Below are 22,493 nucleotides of genomic sequence, written 5' to 3' on the forward strand. Positions count from 1 at the left end.
AAAAGATTTGCGAGAGGTACAGTATTATGAAGGCTCACAGATGTGAGACTGTTTCCTTACTACCCAGCTATGTGAATAAAGTGGCAGAGTAATTTTTAGTAGGACCTTGAAGGGTAGTCTATTTAGGCTGAGATGAGCTAGAAAGAAGATGATTTGAGTAATGTTTGTGTGCTCAGATTATATGAGAGAGGATAAGTTAGCTGAAGAAAACTTGCATAAAAAGCACTGAGAGGGCTCCTGGGTGGCTCAGTGGTTTAAGCCACTGCCTTCGGCTCAGGTCATGATCTCAGGGTCCTGGGATCGAGTCCCACATTGGGCTCTCTGCTCGGCAGGGAGCCTGCTTCCCTCTCACTCTCTCTGCCTGCCTCTCTGCCTACTTATGATCTCTCTCTGCCAAATAAATAAATAAAATCTTAAAAAAAAAAAGGCACTGAGAGCTCATTCGAAAAACTATTAATGAAAACAGATCATGGAAAGTCTTACTAAGAACTTGAGATTTTAATCCTGAATAGTAATAAAAATTCACTAAAACATATGAACCAAGTCATGACATGATAATCTTTTTTAAGAAAATGAGTCTAGAAGCACTGTTTCAACTAAAGAGAATAGAATGTAGAAAGTAACATTATAGAATAATTATTTTGTAATGTGATAATATTACAGAATAATAATTAAAAAGCTATGGCATTTGTTTCCATTGGGCTGGCAATTTTATTTAATATAAGGGAACATTAAAGAAAAGTCATAATTGAGGGTAGCCTAGCAAGTAGATTTTCAATCAGTTTCCCTATGATTCTTTAATTAATGACCGTTACATTTGAAAATTAATAATTCTTTGGGGCGCCTGGGTGGCTCAATCCATTAGGTGTTTGCCTGCAGCTCGGGTCATGATCCCAGGGTCCTGGGATTGAGTCCCTCATTGGCCTCCCTGCTTAGTGGGGAGTCTGCTGTTCCCTCTCACTCTGCTGCTTCTCTCTCTCTCTTTCTGTCAAATACATTAAAAAAAAGAAAAAGAAAAATTGTTCCTAATTTTTAAATCACATGGTTTTGATTAGAGGTGAAATCTGCCACATGCCGATTAGAGTACTGTTAAAACTCTTACTACAGAGTATATTTAATCTAATAAAGCTATGTGAATTTATTTGTAGATCCTGTATCTGAAACTATTGAATATTTAAATACATATTTTACAAAAAGCACATTCTTTTCTTTTGAATTTTCATGTTTATGGAATTCTTTAAAAATGGTGACATTGGGGTGGCTCAGTGGGTTAAAGCCTCTGCCTTTGGCTCAGGTCATGATCCCAGGGTCCTGGGATTGAGCCCTGCACCCGGCTCCTTGCTTAGTGGAAATCCTGCTTCTCCCTCTGCCTGTAACTACCCTGTTGTGCACACCACACGCTCTCTCTCTATCAAATAAGTAAATAAAATCTTTTTTAAAAATGGTGACATTATTTTAGTATTTTTGTAATAACTTATTAAATTATATCCTAAATAGTCTTGGTTGTTTGGTTTCATGTATAAACTGTATATGCCTATTTTAATAGATCAGGTTTGTTTGCTTGTTTGTTTTTTAAGATTTACTTATTTGAGAGAGAGAGAAGAATGGGAGGGGCAGAGGACGAGGGAGAGAAAATCTCAAGCATACTGTGAGCTGAGATCATGACCTGAGTTGGAAAGCAGGTACCCCAGCTCAGGAATTTCTAATTATTTCATCTGATTTTTTAATTTAAGTAGATAAAGGGATACATTTATGGCGCTCTATCACACAGTGGAGGTGTAACCCAGCAGAAAATTTTCTTTATGTCATTTCACCGCCCCCCTTTTTAGTGAATATATGCTGAATGTTTATTAAAAAGTGTAATTCTGGGGGGCGCCTGGGTGGCTCAGTGGGTTAAGCTGCTGCCTTCAGCTCAGGTCATGATCTCAGGGTCCTGGGATCGAGTCCCACATCGGGCTCTCTGCTCAGCGGAGAGCCTGCTTCCCTTCCTCTCTCTCTGCCTGCCTCTCTTGTGATTTCTCTCTGTCAAATAAATAAATAAAATCTTTAAAAAAAAAAAAGTGTAATTCTGATATCCATTGTCTCTTCCACCGTTCATATAGTGTTGGTTTTTATTTTGGTTTGGTTTTGGGTTTTTTGCACTTAACATTCCTTTCTTTCTTTTTTTTTTTTTAATATTTTTTTTTAAATTTTATTTATTTATTTAACAGAGAGAGAGAGATCACAAGTAGGCAGAGAGGCAGGCAGAGAGAGAGGAGGAAGCAGGCTCCTCGCTGAGCAGAGAGCCGGATGCAGGGCTGGATCCCAGGACCCTGAGATCATGACCTGGGCCCAAGGCAGAGGCCTAACACACTGAGCCACCCAGGCACACCTTAACATTCCTTTCTAAAGCTAGGTATAATACCAAAGTAATATCATAGATAAAATGGTTTCACTCTTTAATTATCTGTTCATGGTTGAAACTATTCTCAAGGCAATCAGATATTTTAAGTGCTTTTTTTTTAGTTTTTAGGTTTCCATTCAGTTTCTGGTTTATAATAATCATGACAGTCTATATTAATTATCATATGAATATATTTCAGTTTTAATTTGTTTACATATACTATGTCTTAAAGAGGTTTTCCAGACATTTCTTATTATTATATTTTTCAGGTATTATTCTGTTTATGGTCTTTGTGTTGTTTTTTAAATAAATTTAATGATACATGGCATGCCGTCACTATTAATTTGTTCCTTATTGTGTTCTTAAGTATTTTTAACTTTGAGTTCTCTTTTCTTGATCTAGGTCATATTCTGCAATCTCCTTCAGCCAATGTCCTTCCAACTCTTCCTTTCCATGTCCTTCGTAGTCTGTTTAGTACGACACCATTGACAACTGATGACGGTGTGCTTCTAAGGCGGATGGCATTGGAAATTGGAGCACTACACCTCATTCTTGTTTGCCTCTCTGCTCTGAGCCACCATGCCCCACGAGTTCCAAACTCTAGTCTCAATCAAGCAGAGGTAAGTTCAATTTTTTTTATTTAGATTATGAAAAAATTAAGTTAAATTCATGGAGTACAGAATAAGGTTTTTCTGAAATAGTATTTCAGAGACTTGTGTATTCCTTTTTTGTTTGTAAAAGGATATTTAAAATAGAAACTATGAACTAAGTGATTCTTCTCTATTAGGCTCTTTTAGAAGCCGTAAGTTAATCCATCTACTTGAAAAACAAAGATGTAATAGCTAAAGAAGCTTTCCCATTTACCAGGATATGCTGAATTTATAGGTGATCTCTCATCCTTTTCTTGAACTTTAGAGAATCTTACTATTTAATTGGAGCTTCTAGCTAGTTCAGAAAGATAAGGAAAGAAAGAAAAAATAAACCTCATTATTTCAAGATGTTTTGATTGTGTTTCTAGAAAATCCAGAAATAATTAATGGTATAAGTGAGTTTAATGAGGATACAGTGTCCAGGCTCAGTATTTAAAATAAGTATACCAGCAAGAAACATGAAGTGAACTTTTTAAAGATACTTTTTTAACCATCAAAAAGAGAAAATATCTGTGAACGAATCTAAAAAAATGTGTAAAACTTCTGTGTGTGAAATATTTGAAGTTTTCTTAAAAAAAAACACTAGTCTTCAGTAAACTGAGATCTTTGCTCATGTTTATTTCCATGGGCAGAGAAAATAGAACAGTTCAATAGTATTTCATCTTATCAAAGTCATCTTTATGTTTGTTGGAATTTCTGATTTATTTTGGAGGAAATTAACAAACCAGTTCTAACTTTTTTTTTTGGGAAATGCAAAAGCTCAAGAATAGCTAAGGCAGTTTCAGAAGAAGAGTATACCTAGTAGGCTTATGCTATGGTGTATCAAAATTGATTAAAATGTGGTATTAGTACAAGGATAGATTAGAAGCCCAGCCAACAATAGAGACTTAATTCCCCATATGTTTGGTTATCTGTTATGATAACAGTAACTCTGCAACATAATGGGGTAAGTACGATCTTATCAGTTAATGTTGATGGGGGTCACTTAAATGTTCTTGTGGAACAAAAATGAATCTTTAAACCCTAATGTACTCTATATGCAAAAATTAATTCTAACCAGATGATAGATCTAAATGTATGTAATATATACAAAATATAACAGTGCCCTTTGACAAAAAACATGCACAGATACCTTTATGATCTAGGAGTAGACAAAAACTTTTTGAAAAGAATATTTAGAAAAGCTCTAACCCGTATGGGAAAAAAATAGAAAAAAAACAACTGTGTGAAAATTAAGAACTTCTTTTCTTCAAAAACACTAAGGATAGTGAAAAGGAAGTCACAGAATGGGAGACCATACCTAAATCTATAGGGGAGACTATAGTTGGTTGTATCTGATCAAAAACTTACATTCGGGGCTCGATCCCAGGACCCTGAGATCATGACCCGAGCCGAAGGCAGAGGCTTTAACCCACTGAGCCACCCAGCTTCCTCCTCTCTCTCTGCCTGCTTCTCTGCCTAGTTGTGATTTCTCTCTGTCAGATAAATAAAATATTAAAAAAAAAAAAAAAACTGTTTAAAAAACTTACATTCGGAATATTTGGAGATCTTACAAAATTATAAAAGGGAAAGACAAGAAAACCCAGTAGAAAAATATATGAAAGGCTAGAATGGGCACTTACAAGAAGGGCTACTTAAATATCCAATAAATGTAAGAAGATGATCTGTTTCATTAGTTACTGGAGAAGTACAAAATGAAAACCTTTAATACACTATAGCTATACACCCACCAGAAGGTGTAAAATTCCAAAACCATAATACCAAGTATTGTCCCATCATCATTTGTCATAATATAAAGTATGTAGGATGGATAAAGTAATGTGGAAACAGTAGAAAGGATAAGAAAATTGTAGTCTGCTGTAAAATGGAATATTGTTAGGCTATGAAAGTAAACAGCTACAGCGAACTATACACAATAGCAGTGCATTTCTCAAGCACAACTAAAATGCCACACATAGTAGAATATATATATGGCATGATTCCATTTATATAATGTTTAAAATTAAATTGAAACTATAGTGGCTAGAGTTTCATGCTTAAGTGGTAAGACTAAAAGAAGAGTAAGGAAGAGTAATGAGTATAAAAAATCAGAATTATAATTGACTTAGTGGAGGAATTGAAGGTTTGACGAATAGGTAATAGAGTAGGAGCAAATTCTTGTGTGAAGTAATCTAATTCTTGACCTGCACAGTTAAATAAGTTTTTACAGTTCATTAAATTTGTTTCGTGTTTTTTCTGTATATATGTTACACTATATAGAATTTTTAAAAATAAATTTCTATCAATAATGTTATTTCACTCTTAACTGTTTATATTGTAATGAAATTGTCATTCACTTAACACTTTATCTTATAAATGTGAAAGATGGCATTTTTTTAAAATTTATTTGACAGAGAGAAATCACAATTAGGCAGAGAGGCAGGCAGAGAGAGAGGAGGAAGCAGGCTCCCCGCGGAGCAGAGAGCCCGATGTGGGGCTCGATCCCAGGACCCTGGGATCATGACCTGAGCCGAAGGCAGAGGCTTTAACCCACTAAGCCACCCAGGTGCCCCAAAGATGGCATTTTTAATCATAGATTCATAAAACTAAATTGCAGGTCATTTTATGAAAGTATTATAATATTCTTCCTTAGAAAATATTCCCATTAAGAGAAATGAAAAGCACTGGTATAATTTTTAAATAACCTTTAAAACTAATCTTAGTTGCAAATCTTCTTCTTTTTTTTTTTTTTTTTTTAGTTACAAATCTCTTTTGAGTGTTCATAGTATATTTAGTGAAAATTCTTTAAAAGAGGATTCTTGTTATAGAATTAATTTTAATTTTACTGCACACAAAAATAATAATAAAAATTGACCTTTACAGAGTTTGAGGTTATGTTAATAAGGCCACTGGTTCTAAGTAATTTCTTCTGTCTCTACACCATTCACATTTTTAAATGTCCTCTTTTGCCAAAAGAGAATTTTCTGCACATCACATTCTGAGAAAGAAATTGAGAATTATTCCTTCTAGAAAGAGAAGCAATCTTGCTTACTTTTTTAAAAATTTATTTATTTATTTTTTTCAGCGTAACAGTATTCATTGTTTTTGCAATCTTGCTTACTTTGATTGAAAGCATATGACACCATTATAGAATTCTCCTAAGATATGCTTGTACTAGATTCATCCTAAGGGATCTGGCACATATCCCTGTTCCTTTCACTGTTTTCTCTAATTTTGAATTATTGACTCTGTTGTCTTTACCCCATGTTTTATTGATAAATATTTAAAATTTTTATTTATTTATTCTTAAATAGAAGCATTTATTCTCCATTTTCCCCTTCCCCCAGTCCCTCGCAGCTACCAGTCTGTGTTCTGTGTCTCTGTATTTACCTACTATGGGTATTTAATATAAATGGAATGGTGCAGTATGTTATCTTCTGTGTCTGTCTGCTTTCACTTAGCATGTTCATAAATTTAGATCGAGGTTCATTCACAAAGCAGTGTGCATGTATCATACTTCATTACTTCTTATGGCTGAGTAATTGTTTTCTATGTATATATATATCACAATTTGTTTATACATTCTTCCATTGAAGGGTATTTGGGCTGTTTTGACTTTTTGGCTGTTACAGTCTTGCTGTGAAAACACATGGACCTGTATTTGCTTATCTGGTTTTTTTTTTTTCCTTTGGTTATATACTTAGGAATGGAATTGCTGGGTCACATAGTAATCCTTTATTTAATTTTTTTAAAAGAGATTTAATTTTTTATTTGACAGAGAGATCACAAGTAGGCAGAGAAGCAGTCAGAGAGAGAGGGGGAAGCAGGCTTCCTGATCCCAGGACCCTGGGATCATGACCTGAGCTGAAGGCAGAGGCTTAACCCACTGAGCCATCCAGGTGCCCCCTTTATTTAATATTTTGAAGAGTCCTCAGACTGTTTTCTATAGCAGCTAAACTCTTTTTTTTGCACTGATAAATATTTTTGAGGGCAACTAAAATCAAATAGTAAGAAATTTTCGTTTTTTCGTTGTAAGCCACAGGTATCGAGCTCTCATAACCCTACATCAACAGAAGAACAGCAGCTGTATTGGGCCAAAGGGACTGGCTTTGGAACAGGCTCTACAGCTTCTGGATGGGATGTGGAACAAGCCTTAACCAAACAGAGGCTAGAAGAGGAACATGTTACCTGTCTTCTCCAGGTATGTTTACAATGTTGATATTGTCAGGGATAATAATTAAAATTATTTTTTTATATTTGTATTGATTAAGTGTTGATGACTCTCCAACTCATCTTCAGCTACTTGTATAGAACACATTATGGTCCTTGCTCTCAGTATGTTTAAGATACCACTGGACAAAGATTGTTCTTCCCTACTTGTAACTAAAAATTTCTTCCCTCTCAATTAGCTTCTTCACTGAGAGGAAAGTGACGAGTATGAAATTACCCAATAACTGGGAAATGTACCATATCTACCTCCTTCCAGTCCTCTTTTCATCTAAAGTGCTGTGTCTGGACTCATCAAGGGAAAAAAATTATTTTTTTTATGTCTTTGTTTCTTTGTTTCATATTGTTTTATGACTTTTCTAGAATCAGGCAAGTTGAACGAACACCAAAAATCCCACAGCACCAGTATGACAAGCTTTAGTCCCTGCATCAACTAATTGACTAAAATAGGTCAAATCTTTCTTTTTTTAAGATTTTATTTATCTGTCTGAGAGAGAGTAAGAGACTGTGAGAGGGAACACAAGCAGGGGGCATGGGGGAGAGAGAAGCAGGCTTCCTGCTAAGCAGAGAGCCTGATGCAGGGCTCGATTGGGATCATGACCTGAGCTGAAGACAGATGCCCAATGACTGAACTACCCAGGTGCCCCTAAAATAGGTCAAATCTTTGAGCCTTATTTTCTGCAGTTCTAAATGATAGGCTCATTCTAGTACAGAATTCTAAGATCATCCTCAAAATGTAAACTGAATCTAGTCAATAAAATAAATAATGTCAGAATTTCTACTAAGTTTTTTTGTTTTGTTTTGTTTTAAGATTTTATTTGTTTAGAGAGAGATAGGGAGAAAGGGAACACAAGCAGGGGAGTGGGAGAGGGAGAAGCAGGCTTCCTGCCAGGCAGGGAGTCCGACTCAGGGATGCTACTAAGTTTTGTTTTTTTTTTTAAAGATTTTATTTATTTGATAGACAGAGATTGCAAGTAGTCAGAGAGGCAGGCAGGGAGAGAGAGGAGGAAGCAGGCTCCCCGCTGAGCACTTTAACCCACTGAGCCACCCAGGCGCCCCTGTTGCTAAGTTTTGAAGTGTGTGTTCTCAGGTGGACTTTTTCTAAATGTCTAACTGTATACAGTATACCATCATGCTAAAAGCACATCCTTCTCTTTTTTGAAAATCTGAAGAAAAGAATATCTTGTTTTTAAAAGATAGACAGTGACTGACTTGAAAATATAAACAGTACTGTGAATATCTAACAAAATATGGGCTTTTGAAGTTGGTGAAGCTAAAATCCAATATGAACCCCAAAATTTTCATTTTTAGGTTCTTGCAAGTTATATAAATCCTGTGAGTGGTGCAGTAGATGGAGAAGCCCAGTCATCTCACGAGAGTCGAGTTCAGAACAGTAATGCTCTTCCTTCTGTACTTCTAGAGCTGCTCAGTCAGTCTTGCCTCATCCCAGCTATGTCCTCTTATCTACGAAATGATTCAGGTAAATCACATTGTTGTTAGTCCTTTGTTGACTTCTTTTATCATCTATTAAAATAATAAGGTACAATTGAAGTATTTGGTGGTAGTCTTCCCTGATATATGTAGGTATAAGATTAATGGATTTCTTTCTTAAAAATTTTTCTGGAGATACCTAGTTGTCTTTAGGGGCTCCTAATCGGATAACTGTGTTGTGACCTGTTCTGGAACACAAAATGAAAGTTTTCCTTATCCCTTTGGTTTAACCTGTGAATATACTGTATTAAAAAATAATGTATAATGGAAATTAATAGGGCAAAGGCTGGCATCTTTTTGACTGTGTTCTGAGCTAAATATGGTTGATTGAACTTCTGGGCATTTTAATGTTTTTCTCAAACACTGTACAATTTCAGATGATGGTAAGTTGAAGAAAGGCAGATATACAAATTATTCTAATCCATAGGTACTTGATAATAAGTACTAATTTTTACAAATTCAATAAGAAAAGTACTATAGTTACTTACTTTGCCAGTATGCAACTGATAATTGAAACTAGTTATAGTTCTGAAATTAGTTCCAAGAATTGATATTCTTTTCCCAAATAATAATGGTTATATTTTGTCTACAGATATTGCCCAAAAAAACCAAAGCAGTTAACATCTCCTCCTTTTAGTCAAGAACTTTTAGATTTTTTGTTTTTGTTTTCAGTTGTCTGCTCTGCTCCTTATTTTTGTCTTTATTCATAGTCTTGCTTATAAAAATAGAGTTTTCCCCATTTAATTATATTATTAAGGAAGGATAGGTAAGGAAAGTGATGGGAATAAGTCTTGAAGTTTGTTTGGTACTTGGTAGCAGTTTAATGCACAGTTGGATGGATGGAAAAGCTACTTGTATTTGAAAAGAGGTAATTGTCCCTTAACTTCTACCGTTGTGGAGGTTATTGGGCTTAAAAACAGATGGTTATCTAGTCTACCTTAAACTTCTTCATAAAAATGTTGAGGTGATATATTATTTAGATTGATTTTGTTCTTGCACTGACCTGTTTCATATATCACATTTGTCTTTTTTTAAAAGTAGTTGTCAAATAAACAGTATTTTTTTTTTTTCCTGTGACTGTTTTATTCTTTAGTGTGATATAAGGTAAAGAAATCCTGTCCCATTTGGGCAGAAATTTAAGTAAAAGAAAAGTGCTCAAGAAACATTAGTTGTGTTTAAGTTAACAGTTATATTTTTTGATTAAGTAAAATATTTAAAGCTTACTGGTGCCAAAATTTAATATTGGATTGTATAGAGGAATTGAATAGAATAACATAAGGTTTTTCTTTATCTCTTTCCACATTATTAAAATATTTTATTAATCATTTCATCTTCAAAATTTATATCCTCAGAAATTTAAAAACTTGTTCTATAGTTCACTCTTCGTGTAACACTGAGCTTTTATGTTTATGGTTCAGGGTTAAAAAGGAAATCCAGTATTATCTACGTTTCCTATTTAAAATACTGTATTCATGTAAAGTGCAATTTCTGCTGAGTATGTTAATAAATTGTGATTTTGATAACCATCTGGGATTACAGAGACTTTGATACTCTATCTTGGAGCTATTTTAGAAATTTAATATGACAAATCAGAGTTTGACCTTTCCTTTGTGACATACTATTTACCTGTAAAAGGTGATTTTTTTTTCCTAGCCCAGTGTTTAGATTTATGTGGTTAAAGCTGGTACTTGTCCAGTGGTAGAATTGGAATTGATATATTCACATTTGAATGTGGTAACAAATTATTTTGAAATTACATTTTTAGATAAAGTGACTTAGTTAAGATGAATAGGTCAGATAATTTGGTAGCGCACCTCTTAAATTATGTTTTCAGTGATCAGAGAAAATTATTCTTGAGTTTGTGATGCAGTCTGGTCTTTAGTTGGTGAGAAAAGTATACTCATTTAAGATGAATGTTAAAATTCATTCTGAATATGAAATTTTGAGGAAAACATAGCTTAATGTTACATTAATAAATATGTTACTTATATAATCAATTTTGGTTAAAATGTTAGTTTTTTTAAGTAGCATTTTAAAATCTGAACAAATTATATAGTCATTTTTCTTGGAAATTAGTAAAATTCCAGTTTTAGGGGCCCCTGGGTGACTCAGTTGGTTAAGTGGCTGCCTTCAGCTCAGGTCATGATTCCAGGGTCCTGGGATGGAGCCCCGCATCAGGCTCCCTCCTCCATGGGCAGCCTGTTTCTCCCTCTCCACCACTTGTGCTCTCTCATGCTCTCTCTTCCTCTCTCAAATAAATAAAATCTTAGAAAATTCCAGTTTTAGAAAACTAGTTTATAGTTCATTTTCCAGCTTTATCGTTTGCCTATAGAATATTATTTTTGGCAGTTTGGGGTGGTGGGATAGGGTAAAGTATCGAGTCTAGAACCTTCTACTTCAGTTGTCCTCTCTCTTCTCCTTTAATCTGAAACATTTCCCAGCTTTTCTTTGTCTTTCATAATATTGACGTTTTTACAGAATACACCATTTATTTCATTGCCTATCTGGCAAGTTGGTATTTAAGTGTGACAACAGTGCTAATAATTTCATTTGCGACATTATATTTAAGGGATGATTTGCTTACATTGCTAGCAGATAATACACAGAAACACAGGCATAATGCAGTAGGCTCTTTTAAGAGCTATAGTTAAGCAGTGCACATTTCCTTTCTGTCATATCTCTCTCTCTCTCTCTTAAGATTTTATTTATTTATTTATTTGACAGAGATACAGTGAGGGAGGGAGCACAGTAAGTGGGGGTGGGAGAGGGAGAAGCAGATTTCTCACCAAGCAGAGAGCCTGATTCAGGGCTTGATCCCAGGATCCTGAGATGATGACCTGAGCGGAAGGCAGACACTGAACAACTAAGCCACCCAGGCGCCCTGTTACATGTTCTTTAAATGATAGGTGATCAAGACAAGAAAATATAGAAACATATAGTAGTGTACACTCTGGTTTTCACTGGTCTGCCATTAACTGTAGAATATGCTTTCTTACTCCCTTCCCACCTCCTTTTTGTCCTCCTTCTTATGGTTGTTAGGAGAAAAATCCTAATACTTCTTTTTTTGTGAATTAACTGTTTCAGGAGGAATTCTTAATAGCCTAATGGTAGTTTTCCTATTATAACCTTTTCATATATTGGCTTTTCTCTGTTGGCCTGAAAATGGGTGGAGAAGAAAATGTAAAAGCTTGTTACAAGTGGAAGAATGGAGAAATTTTTGGAGTGTTTGGTTTGGCGGCATCACAGGGGCAGTATAAGTCTTTATATTTAGCTAAGTTAATCACGTTTGTCAAATGTTACAGCATGTTTCCAGTTACTTGAAATAGTTGAATACATTTGAAGCTTAAATAGTTCTTTTTATGCTAACCAAAATAAAGACATCTGTTAGTGTTCTTATTTGGTTTTGTACATTAGATTAACACGAAATCAGTAACATAACTCGGTGTTGGCCAACTATATCAAATAGTATTGTGTATGTATTTTTAAATGTTTCTTGAAAGAACTTAATTTCAGAAGCTAATTTATAAGAGAGTTGTTAGAAAAGTTATAAAACAGTAAATCTAAAGGAAGAGCTTCAAGGTGGGTAATTCGAATAAGTGAATTCAATGTTTTATCTCAATTATTAATATTTAAAGGAATAATAAAAACCCTTAAAGAGAGAAAGTAGTTAGGTAGATAGGAAAATCCTTGTATAAAGAACATGTTCATTTTAATTTGCTTCTCTAAGCAGTCTGACTTCTTTTTCTCATTGCCATGGATTTTGAACGCTGCCTTGTAAACAAGGATCATTTTTTTTTTCAAGTGGTGGTTTACATTTATGCTCTTCAGTAAGCATGCAGTTCCCCTGCTGGCCACTAGATGGGGATCCTGTTTCATTGCCCGCAATACTTGGTTTAAAAAAAAAAATGGGTGAATTTTTTTTTTTTTTTTAAGATTTTATTCATTTATTTGACACAGAGAGAGAGATCACAAGTAGGCAGAGAGGCAGGCAGAGAGAGAGGAGGAAGCAGGCTCCCTGCGGAGCAGAGAGCCTGATGCGGGGCTCGATCCCAGGACCCTGAGATCATGACCTGAGCCGAAGGCAGCGGCTTAATCCACTGAGCCACCCAGGCGCCCCAAAATGGGTGAATTTAGAATGTTACTCTAGGGTTCCTCACCGTCACCTTGTCTCCATACTATTTTGGAAAATGACATGCTCATATTTTCAGAAAGCAACATGACTGAGCACATTAAATTACTTGCCATTAATTATCAAAGTATCATAAAAACTCTACCATTTTAGTGATGGTTTCATAGCATGGAGGTAAATATAATTTCAGAAAGGGAAATTTGAGTTTTCCTGTTCAGTCCCTGCCAGTTACAGATGAAGGGACAAATGAGAAAATTGAAATCCAGAGAAATTTATTCATTTGCCCAGGTTTAACTGTTTAGCAGTAATATGGCCATTATTAAACTCACAAATTAAAAAATTTTTTTTAGTTTTGTTTACTTGAGAGCGCAAAAGTGGGCAGGGGTTTAGGGGGAGGGGCAGAGGCAGAGAATTTCTAGCAGTGGAGCTCCTGCACGGCTCCACCTCAGGATCCTGACATCATGATCTGAGTCAAAACCAAGAGGCAGAGGCTTAAATGACTGAGCTACCCTGGCGCCCCACAAATTTTCGAATTTTAAAGGAAGATAGAAATGGCTTTTCATTATGGAAAAGAGAAGTGAATAAGCATAAGTTAGAAGGTAGAAATGAGAGAACAAGCATAGGACTTTTTTGTTGGGAACGTTAGAGTATCTACTAAATTGTCTAGTTGTCTTAGCTAAATAATGGTATATGTTGGTATTAAAATTTTCTCAGTTTTTCACAGTATTGACTTGGTAATTCCAGAGCTAGCTATAGTGGGACAAAACCCATTATTGCAAGCTGTATTACACCATCTGATTTCCCTCACACAGATTTTATATGTTTATATGTTCTTACTGTATCTTATCTTTCATTATACTTTTCAAAAAGTCAGGATTTAAATTTAATTTCATGAATACACTATTTTGAGAGTAAAATTAATTGTTGTTATGGCAAATGTCTGAATTTAAACATGACCACATTCTTTAAAACCTGAAGTTATTACTAAAAAGTTAATTCATCTTCTCTCCCCAATCCTACACCTACCCCTGTACCCATCTTTCTGGTCTTAAGGGAAGCAAATTCAGGAGGGTCTAGTGTTCTTTGAGAGCTTGGAGATTATATTAGTGTCATGCCATGAAAACCTAGTGGTTTATCAATAGAAAATAAGTAGTCTCATCATTTATGAAAACTTAGTTTTGGTTATTTATTTTTTTTTTAAAGATTTTATCTATTCATTTGACAGAGATCACAAGTAGGCAGAGAGGCAGGCAGAGAGAGAGAAAGGGAAGCAGGCTCCCTGCGGAGCAGAGAGCCCGACACGGGGCTCGATCCCAGGACCCCGAGATCATGACCCGAGCCGAAGGCAGCGGCCCAAACCACTGAGCCACCCAGGCGCCCCGGTTATTTTTTTGATACACGTTGCCTGGAAACAAGTAGAAATTATTGAGCCATTATGACACATAGTACTTAACTTTGTATCTTATATTTTTCTTGGTAATGGTTTATTTGAAACTTTTGAATTGTATTATGTATGTTTCTTTGCACTGTTTTAATAAACAGTCTATCAAAAACAGGTTAAAATTTTAAAAGATTCTTCTGCTATATGTCATTTGGCTTTTAATCCCAAGCTGTATTATAATTTGGCCCTAGTTTTCTTGAAAATTAGTTGAGGGGTACAAAAAATTTGAACTATTTGCCTATATTTAGTGTATTTATTTCTATATGTGATTTAAAAGCAAGATACTGTTAGGACCTATCTGTCATTTATTTCATTTGTGGTAAAAGAATACAGAAAGCCAAAATTTTGATCATGTTAGTATCCATCTAGTGTGTCTTGCCCATAGGCGTTCATCAAAAAATGTTAGTTCCTTTTATCTGAAATTCTCATATTTGTCAAAGGCATCCTGTGTGGGAATAAATATCTTTGATACAGAATACGTCACTCTGTTAAATAATTTTATAGGTAAATTTTAAAGAGGGGAAGAGGTTGCTTTAATTAAATTTTAAATGGGTTTCTAGTTGACTTCATTTGTACAAGTTTGTAAGGTTAAAATACCTGCTAAATTTCAGAGATACCTTCCTTGATTAACCAGAGTAAAGTGATCCTTCCTTTCCTGTTAGTTGCCAGTGTAGCTAATGCTTATATTTTCACTTCTCACATTGTAGTCCTGTTATGGTATGAACTTTCTTAATGAAATTTCACCTAACCAACTTGCCAAGTTAAACATAACTCTCCAATTCTTCTATAAACACCTCAACTTGTTTATGTATATTTCTTTTCTCAATAATTAAATTGTAAACCTAATTTAATTGTAAATTAAAAGTTGTATTTGTTTCTAAATTTATGCTGCTTGTATTACCATTATATGATTGAATATTATACAAACTAGATGTTTATATGATAAATAGTAGAATACTTTTTTTAAAAAAAGACTCTAGGGCGCCTGGGTGGCTCAGTGGGTTAAAGCCTCTGCCTTCAGCTCAGGTCATGATCCCAGGGTCCTGGGATCGAGCCCCACATGGGGTTTCTGCTCTGCAGGGAGCCTGCTTCCTCCTCTCTCTCTGCCTGCCTCTCTGCCTAGTTGTGATTTCTCTCTGTCAAATAAATAAAATATTTAAAAAAAAAGACTCTATAATAAAGGAATTGGTTAAAATAGTTAATTAGGTTTTTGAGAGAGAGAGAGAGAGAGAGATATCCCCAGTAGAATGCCCTTCCGGCTGGGTAGAGCAAGTTGGCCTCTGTCACATAAATAAAATCTTAAAAAAAAGGTGTCCTTTCAGTAATTTCATTTGTAAGTATTTTAATTAAAGAGCCATGTTTTGTTTGTATTTTTTTATTTATTATTTATTTTTAGAGATTTTATTTATTTGAGAGAGAGAGTGAGAGTGCATGAGCAGGGACAGTGGGAGAGGAAGAGGGAGCAGTAGACTCCCCTACTGACCAGGGAGTCCCACGTGGGGCTCGATCCCAGGATCCTTGGATCGTGACCTGAGCCAAAGGCAGACACCTAACTGACTGAGCCACCCAGGCGCCCCCAGTTACTACTTTTAAATTAGAAAATTTCTCTTATGGGAGTAACTATAGTAGTATCACATATTTGTATCCTTAGTTGTTGAAATTCCAAGGTATTTTTCAGGTAAAGCATAATTCAGCAACCAGGAAACATCGGAGCATCAGGAGGGCAGTGACTGGGTATGCACAGTAGTAAGCAGTAGCTCTGAACACGAACTTGGTACTTAAACTGAATAAAGGAGCTGTAAGCCACCCTTGCAGACATAGCGTTGCATAACAGTGTTGTGCCCCTGCTCTTTGTCAGCTGGTCACATTTAATCTAACTGTTACAACAGCGAAGTGTGCATGTAAAATGACCAAAGCATAAAAGACAGCTAAGGGTTTTCTGATGCAGCTCTTTAGGGCAAAAACAGTGATTAAGGAATTCAAGACTGAAACAGTAGCTCTGTTTTACATTTCAACAGGCAGGTTTTCACTGACTCCTTTTGTTCACTGAACATCCATCCACGTTAGTTTAAAAGTACGTATCTGAAAAAGCGAACATAAATTAGCTTTTCCTTAGTTTTCCAAATTCTCTCTGGCTGTATTCAGAAATCTTTTTTTTTTTTAAATAAAACACAAATAATGCAAAATTAGATATTAATAACTGTTCCAGGAAATGCAAACATACAAAACCTTGACATTTTCAAGTGCAAAATGGATAAGAAATGATACAATAATGAAATTTTTTAAAAAAGATTTTATTGATTTATTTGACAGAGAGAGAGAGAGAGATCACAAGTAGGCAGACAGAGAGAGAGGGGGAAAACAGGCTCCCCACCGAGCAGAGATGTGGGGGCCTAATCCCAAGACCCCAGGATCATGACCCAAGCCAAGGACAGAGGCTTCAACCCACTGAGCCACCCAGGTGCCTCGATACAATAATGAAATTTATTTAAAGTTATTTATAAATCAGACCCGGAGTTTTATGTATCGTGCTGTTTGGGCTGTTGTCCATCTCATTGTCCTTTGCTGATTACTCTGTCTCCACAGCTTTTGCTTCCATTCCTTATATGAAGAGAATATATTTTATTTTCATAATTTAAGATTCCCAGTTGGCCCTTCCTACTACTAATTCAGTTGAATGAAATAAATGCCATTTGAATAAAGGGAACTACCCTGTTTCATTTACTTAAAAGAACTATTTTATTTTCTCTATGCCCATTTATTTTTAGATTGAAAAAAATTCCAACTGTCAATCATACAGTGCTTGCAGATTTGTCATATCTTTTCCCCCAACTCTACTTTATTGAGTTTTGGCTTGCCAGGCTGTCCTCAGCATTATTCTTATCATTGACAGATACTTCTCATTTTGTGCTTTTTCTTGTTGTTTTTGATAACTTATGACCATTTAATTACTTTTTGAAAACCAGTGTGCCTTGGATTAGTTATATTCTTGGATAACATTATCTGAAATACTATAATTTTATGTAGTTTATTTTTTATTTCATATACTTTTTTAAATTTATTTTTTTTTCAGCGTAACAGTATTCATTGTTTTTGCACAACACCCAGTGTTCCATGCAATACGTGCCCTCCCTATTACCCACCACCTGTTCCCCCAACCTCCCACCCCCGACCCTTCAAAACCCTCAGGTTGTTTTTATTATAGTATCACACAAAAAAGATTCACTGCCCTAAGAAGCTCCCTGTGCTCTGCCTATTCATCCCAACCTCCTCTCAGCTCCCTGAAACCTCTAGTAACCACTGATCTCTTTACACACTCCATTGTTTCCTTTTCTAGAACGTCATATAGTTGGAATCAGAGTATATAACCTTTTCAAATTCGCTTCTTTCACTAAGTAATTTTTCCACTAAGCAGTATATATTTGAGGTTTCACCATGTCATTTGGTGCCTTGATAACTTGGATATTCAACAGTTTACTTACATATTCACCTTTTGAAGGGCATCTTGGCTGTTTCTGGGTTTTGACAGTTATGAATAAAACTGCTGTAAACCTTCATGCTCAGATTTTTGTTAACAGTTTTTGTTTCATTGATCTGTTTGTCTTTTCTTTTGCCAATACTGTATTATTTTCATTATTGTAACTCTATAGTAAGTCTTAAATTCTGATTGTAGCAGTCCTTTGACTTTTTAAATACTGCCTTGGCTATTCTGAATATTTTGCCTTTCTATATAAATTATAGAATGGGTGTTAATATCCTCAAAATAACTTACTGGGGTTTTTATTGGGGTGGTTTGTGCTTTGTTCTGTTTCTCTTTGTATGTTACATGGAAGCAAGTTGGGAAAAATAAAACATTGTACAGTACTTTATTAAATGAGTTTATAAAATAGTGCAAATGGAAATTTTTGGATAACTGGCTACATTTATATCAATATAAATTATAGCATTTCAGATACTTAAATGTAGAAATGGAAGCTATTCAGAATTTTAATGGAAGAGGGAAAGTTTTTCTGAAGCTTTATTTTCTTGCTGTTCCCAAGTTTAAACAGGCTCTAGAAGTTGAATTTATGTCTATGTTTTCATGTGTTTAAAAATTAAAACAACATATTAGGTGAAGTGTTTATAAAACTTATTGTTTTCTTTTCCTCATACACAAAGTAGTATTATAAAGCAATTGAAGAAAATAAACATCCCAGAAGAAAAAAGTGGAAATGGTATATGAATAAGTACTACCTAAGAAGAAAAAGGTTTTCATGACAGTTCTGTTGAAAGAGAATTCACTTCCTGTACAGCTCCACCCATGTAAAGTGTACATTTGGTGATTTGGGGCCCAGTCATGTGTAGAACATTATTATCACTTTTATAAAAGATTCCAAGATTACATACCTCAAGATTACATACTCTGGAATTTGCTCCAGTGCATCATAAAGCATATCTTCATTTTTATGAGCACACAACTGATATTTAGTAATTAAGTCAACTCCATACTAATAAGCACAAATTGGTTCCTTTCCTGTTATAAAGAATGTTGTGGTGACTAATTTTGGTGACCTTGTTAGCATTAAATTTTAGAATTACTAGAACTGGTGGTTGAAAATGTGTGTCAGTTTGTTATTTTGCCATATTTTAACTTGTTCTCTATAGATGTTAGTAATGTTTGATGCCTTTATAAAAGCTTGATATCGATTTCCTTCCTCCTTTTATCTATCTATAATGCACACAAACATACATAAATTTTACACATATATACACATTTTTTCTGTACCAGTTGTGAGACATGTGTTGCAGACATTATAACCCTGTTACCCCTAAGGTTTTAGGATTTATTTCCTAAAAGACAAAGGCAATCTACTACATAACCACATTATAGTAATCAGAATACAGAAAGTTCACATTGATCTAATACAACCATCTAATCATCTGATTCACAGATATCATTGATATTTCATCTGTTTTTCCCAATCATGTCCTCTATAGCAAAGAAAAAAATTGCTTTTTGTCCAACAGTTAATCTAGGATCACATGTTACATATGTTCCTCTTTCATTTCCTTTAATCTGAAGCATTTCTCAGGTTTTCTTGCCTTTTCTGACTACACAGTTTAATAAAATCTTTTATTACGGAAAAGTCTGAGGTCGGAGAAACTAGTGATTGTAGTATAATGAACGTCCGTGAGCTCCATCACTCAGCTTCCTCAGTGATTAACCCGTGGCTGTGCTTTTTATTTATATCTTCACTCTGTTCTTTCCAAACACACACATATGTACACATAGTAGGTTATTATAAAGCAAATCTAAGACATCATTTTGTGCATGCCATAAGTAACGTAAGCAATGCCTAAAAACACAAAGGGGAAGGTAAAAATAGATTACCTCATGTACCATCCTCTGGAAATAACAAACAGTAACATTTAATAATTGTATGTGTATATAGCTAGAAGTATCAACAGGTATCTAGATTGGTGATAGAAGATAAAGGAATGGAGGTATTTGGAACCTAAAATAGCTTAACTATTTCTACCAAAATGGAGAGAAGAGACAAAGACTAGTGTAGGGACATCAGAGTTTATTAGCTAAGCTCTTATAGCTTCTATGTGGGCTGGAAGGAATAGAAAGTTTATGTAGAAATGTTTTTGCCAGTCATAGCTATTAAGCCAAACAGGCTTTGCATGATTTATGTGAAGTATTTCTGTTTTGTTCTTAACAGAGGTTTTCTGCCTTTAGGGATTTAATTTGTCAAAGTATCACTGTACATTTTTATTTGTTTCTTTTTCTTGTTACTTTGTCCTGCCAAACAGTTTGAAAAGGCAAGCATTTGGACAGTTAATATCTTTTAAGAGTTTACTTACTTTTTAGATGCATTAATTATAAAATTTGTGATCTAGGGCGCCTGGGTGGCTCAGTGGGTTAATAAAGCCTCTGCCTTTGGCTCAGGTCAAGATCCCAGGGTCCTGGGATTGAGCTCCCTGCTCAGCAGGGAGCCTGCCTCCCCCCGCCCCCCATCTCTGCTTGCCTCTCTGCCTACTCGTGATCTCTGTCAAATAAATAAAGAAAATCTTTAAAAAAAAATAAAATTTGTAATCTATGGCATTAAAATTCAGCTGTAACTGTTTTGATTCTCTAGGATGTTTATATTTCCACATACATATTAAAGTCATCTTGTTAGTTTCTACCCCCACAAAAACGCCTCTTGGCAAATTGGGAATTTGATTGTAATTATATTCAATCTTTACAGCAATTGGAGAAGACCGACGACTTAACAAGATTGAGTCTTCTGTATATCTTACCTGTTTATATTTCCTTTAATGTCTCTCAGTACCATTTTTGTACCCTTGAATTTATGTCAAATTTATCCCAATTCCTTGTTCTATGCCATTGTAAATGGTACTGCTTTATTTAAAATTTCATTTCCTACCATTCGTATATAAAAACAGTTGATTTTTATTTATTTACCTGATATCCCCCTCCGTTGTGAAATTCATACACTAGTTCCACTAGATTTCATAGGATTTCTGTATAGGCAGTCATACCATGTACATTAAAGACCATTCTCTTTCTTTCTTTTCAATTTGTATGCCTTTTTCTTTTCTTGTACATCTACATACTGTAGAACTTGTCACTTTGGGAGAAAAGATTAGATGTTATGATTGCACTAGAGATATTTTAGAAGCTGTTTATCCGGTTGGGTGGTTTTCTTCTGTTCCTAGTTTGGTTGGAGTTTTATCATAAATAAGTTTTGAGTTTTGTTAAATGCTTTATTTAGATTTGCTAAGCTGCTCATAATGGCTTTTCTTTTTTTTTTTTTTTTGTCTGTTAATATGGTGCTGCATTATCTTGACTTTTCAAATGTTAAGTAAACCATGCATTCCTGGGGAAAAAAAAATCCCATTTGGTTGTGATTTATTATCAGCGCCGCCGCCGCCCCCCCCCCCCCCTTGTGAGAGGCATTGATTCATAGTTTTCTTTTTTCTTATGATGTCTTTGTCTCAAATTGGTATCGGTTAATTTTATCCTCAAAAATGAGTTATTTCCACTTCCTCTATTTTCTGAAGGAGATCCTAAAAGATTAATAAATGGTTTTGATAAAATTTACCTGTAAAGCCACCTGGAGCTTTTTAATGAAAAGGTTTCTAATTGATTCAGTTGCTTTAACTGATAAGGGGCTATTCAGATTTTCTATTTCTTTTTAAAGAACCTATTTGGTAGTGTTGGTTTTCTCTCCTATTTATCTTTTTTCTACAGTGAGAGCATAGGAGTGGTTATCTGAAGCTGGCCATAGGAGGAAAGAGGCATAAGGAGAAGTGTTTGGGGTGATAGAAGTATTCTGTATCTTCATTTGGGCAGTGATGCACAGGAACGTTTATTGTCAGAAGTCATGAAAGACACATTTGTATATTGATTATAACTTATGCCTTAATAAATTGATTTTTAAAATTATAAATAATTTATCTGGAAATGATTCCATGATTTTTCTTGCATTACTTAGAGTTTTTTGTTGTTGTTGTTGTTGTTTTTAAGATTTTATTTATTTATTTGAAAGAGATCACAGGTAGGCAGAGAAGCAGGCAGAGAGAGAGGAGGAAGCAGGCTCCCTGCGGAGCAGAGAGCCCAATGCAGGGCTCGATCCCAGGACGCTGGAATCATGACCTGAGCCGAAGGCAGAGGTTTTAACCCACTGAGCCACCCAGGCACAACTTACAGAGTTTTTTTTGTAAGAAAGTGACAATTAGAAAATCCTGACACTTGGGGCTCAGTCAGTGGTGTGAGCGACTCTTGGTGTTAGGTTTTGGGTTCCACGTTCCAAAGCTGCACGTTGGCTGTAGAGATTATTTAAAGATAAAACCTAAAAAAGAAAATCCTGATACTTTTAAGATTCCTGAGAATTAAACTAAAGAACTCAGTTTTTCATTTTACCATGTGAATGCAGTTAGCTAAATCTGAGACCGCTGTAAAAATACCTTGAAAAAATTTTTCAAGATTATGAATAATATTGTATTAAAGCTTAAAGGCAATTTTTAGTGTGCTTTAAGAAAACTATTATAATGAATTTCAAACCATATTAATTTTTTTCCCCTTGCCTAAAGTACTTTTTCTCTCTGTGTTAGTAAATCATGCTAGTGCTTTTCTCTGAAATTGTGACCTTAGAGCGGCATTATGTTTTAGTGCTTAAGGGTCTAGGCTTCAGAGCTGGATGA

General features: G+C 35.0%; 1 protein-coding gene across 13 annotated transcripts in view; it reads left to right on the forward strand.

The window, feature by feature from the left end:
* BIRC6 (baculoviral IAP repeat containing 6) overlaps positions 1-22,493 on the forward strand; it is a 235,501-nt gene that overhangs the window by 161,637 nt on the left and 51,371 nt on the right. For all 13 annotated transcript variants that reach the window (XR_006815144.1, XM_045979750.1, XM_045979752.1 and 10 more), the window contains 3 exons: positions 2,786-3,003; positions 7,049-7,213; positions 8,551-8,719. Coding sequence is in view for 12 of the 13 variants with exons in the window: in XM_045979750.1 (XP_045835706.1) it covers positions 2,786-3,003; positions 7,049-7,213; positions 8,551-8,719 (552 nt within the window). In the remaining variant the exon portion in view is untranslated. The remainder of the gene's footprint in view (positions 1-2,785; positions 3,004-7,048; positions 7,214-8,550; positions 8,720-22,493) is intronic.

This window comes from Meles meles, chromosome 15, assembly GCF_922984935.1.
Source record: "Meles meles chromosome 15, mMelMel3.1 paternal haplotype, whole genome shotgun sequence".
NCBI classification, from domain to species: domain Eukaryota; kingdom Metazoa; phylum Chordata; class Mammalia; order Carnivora; family Mustelidae; genus Meles; species Meles meles.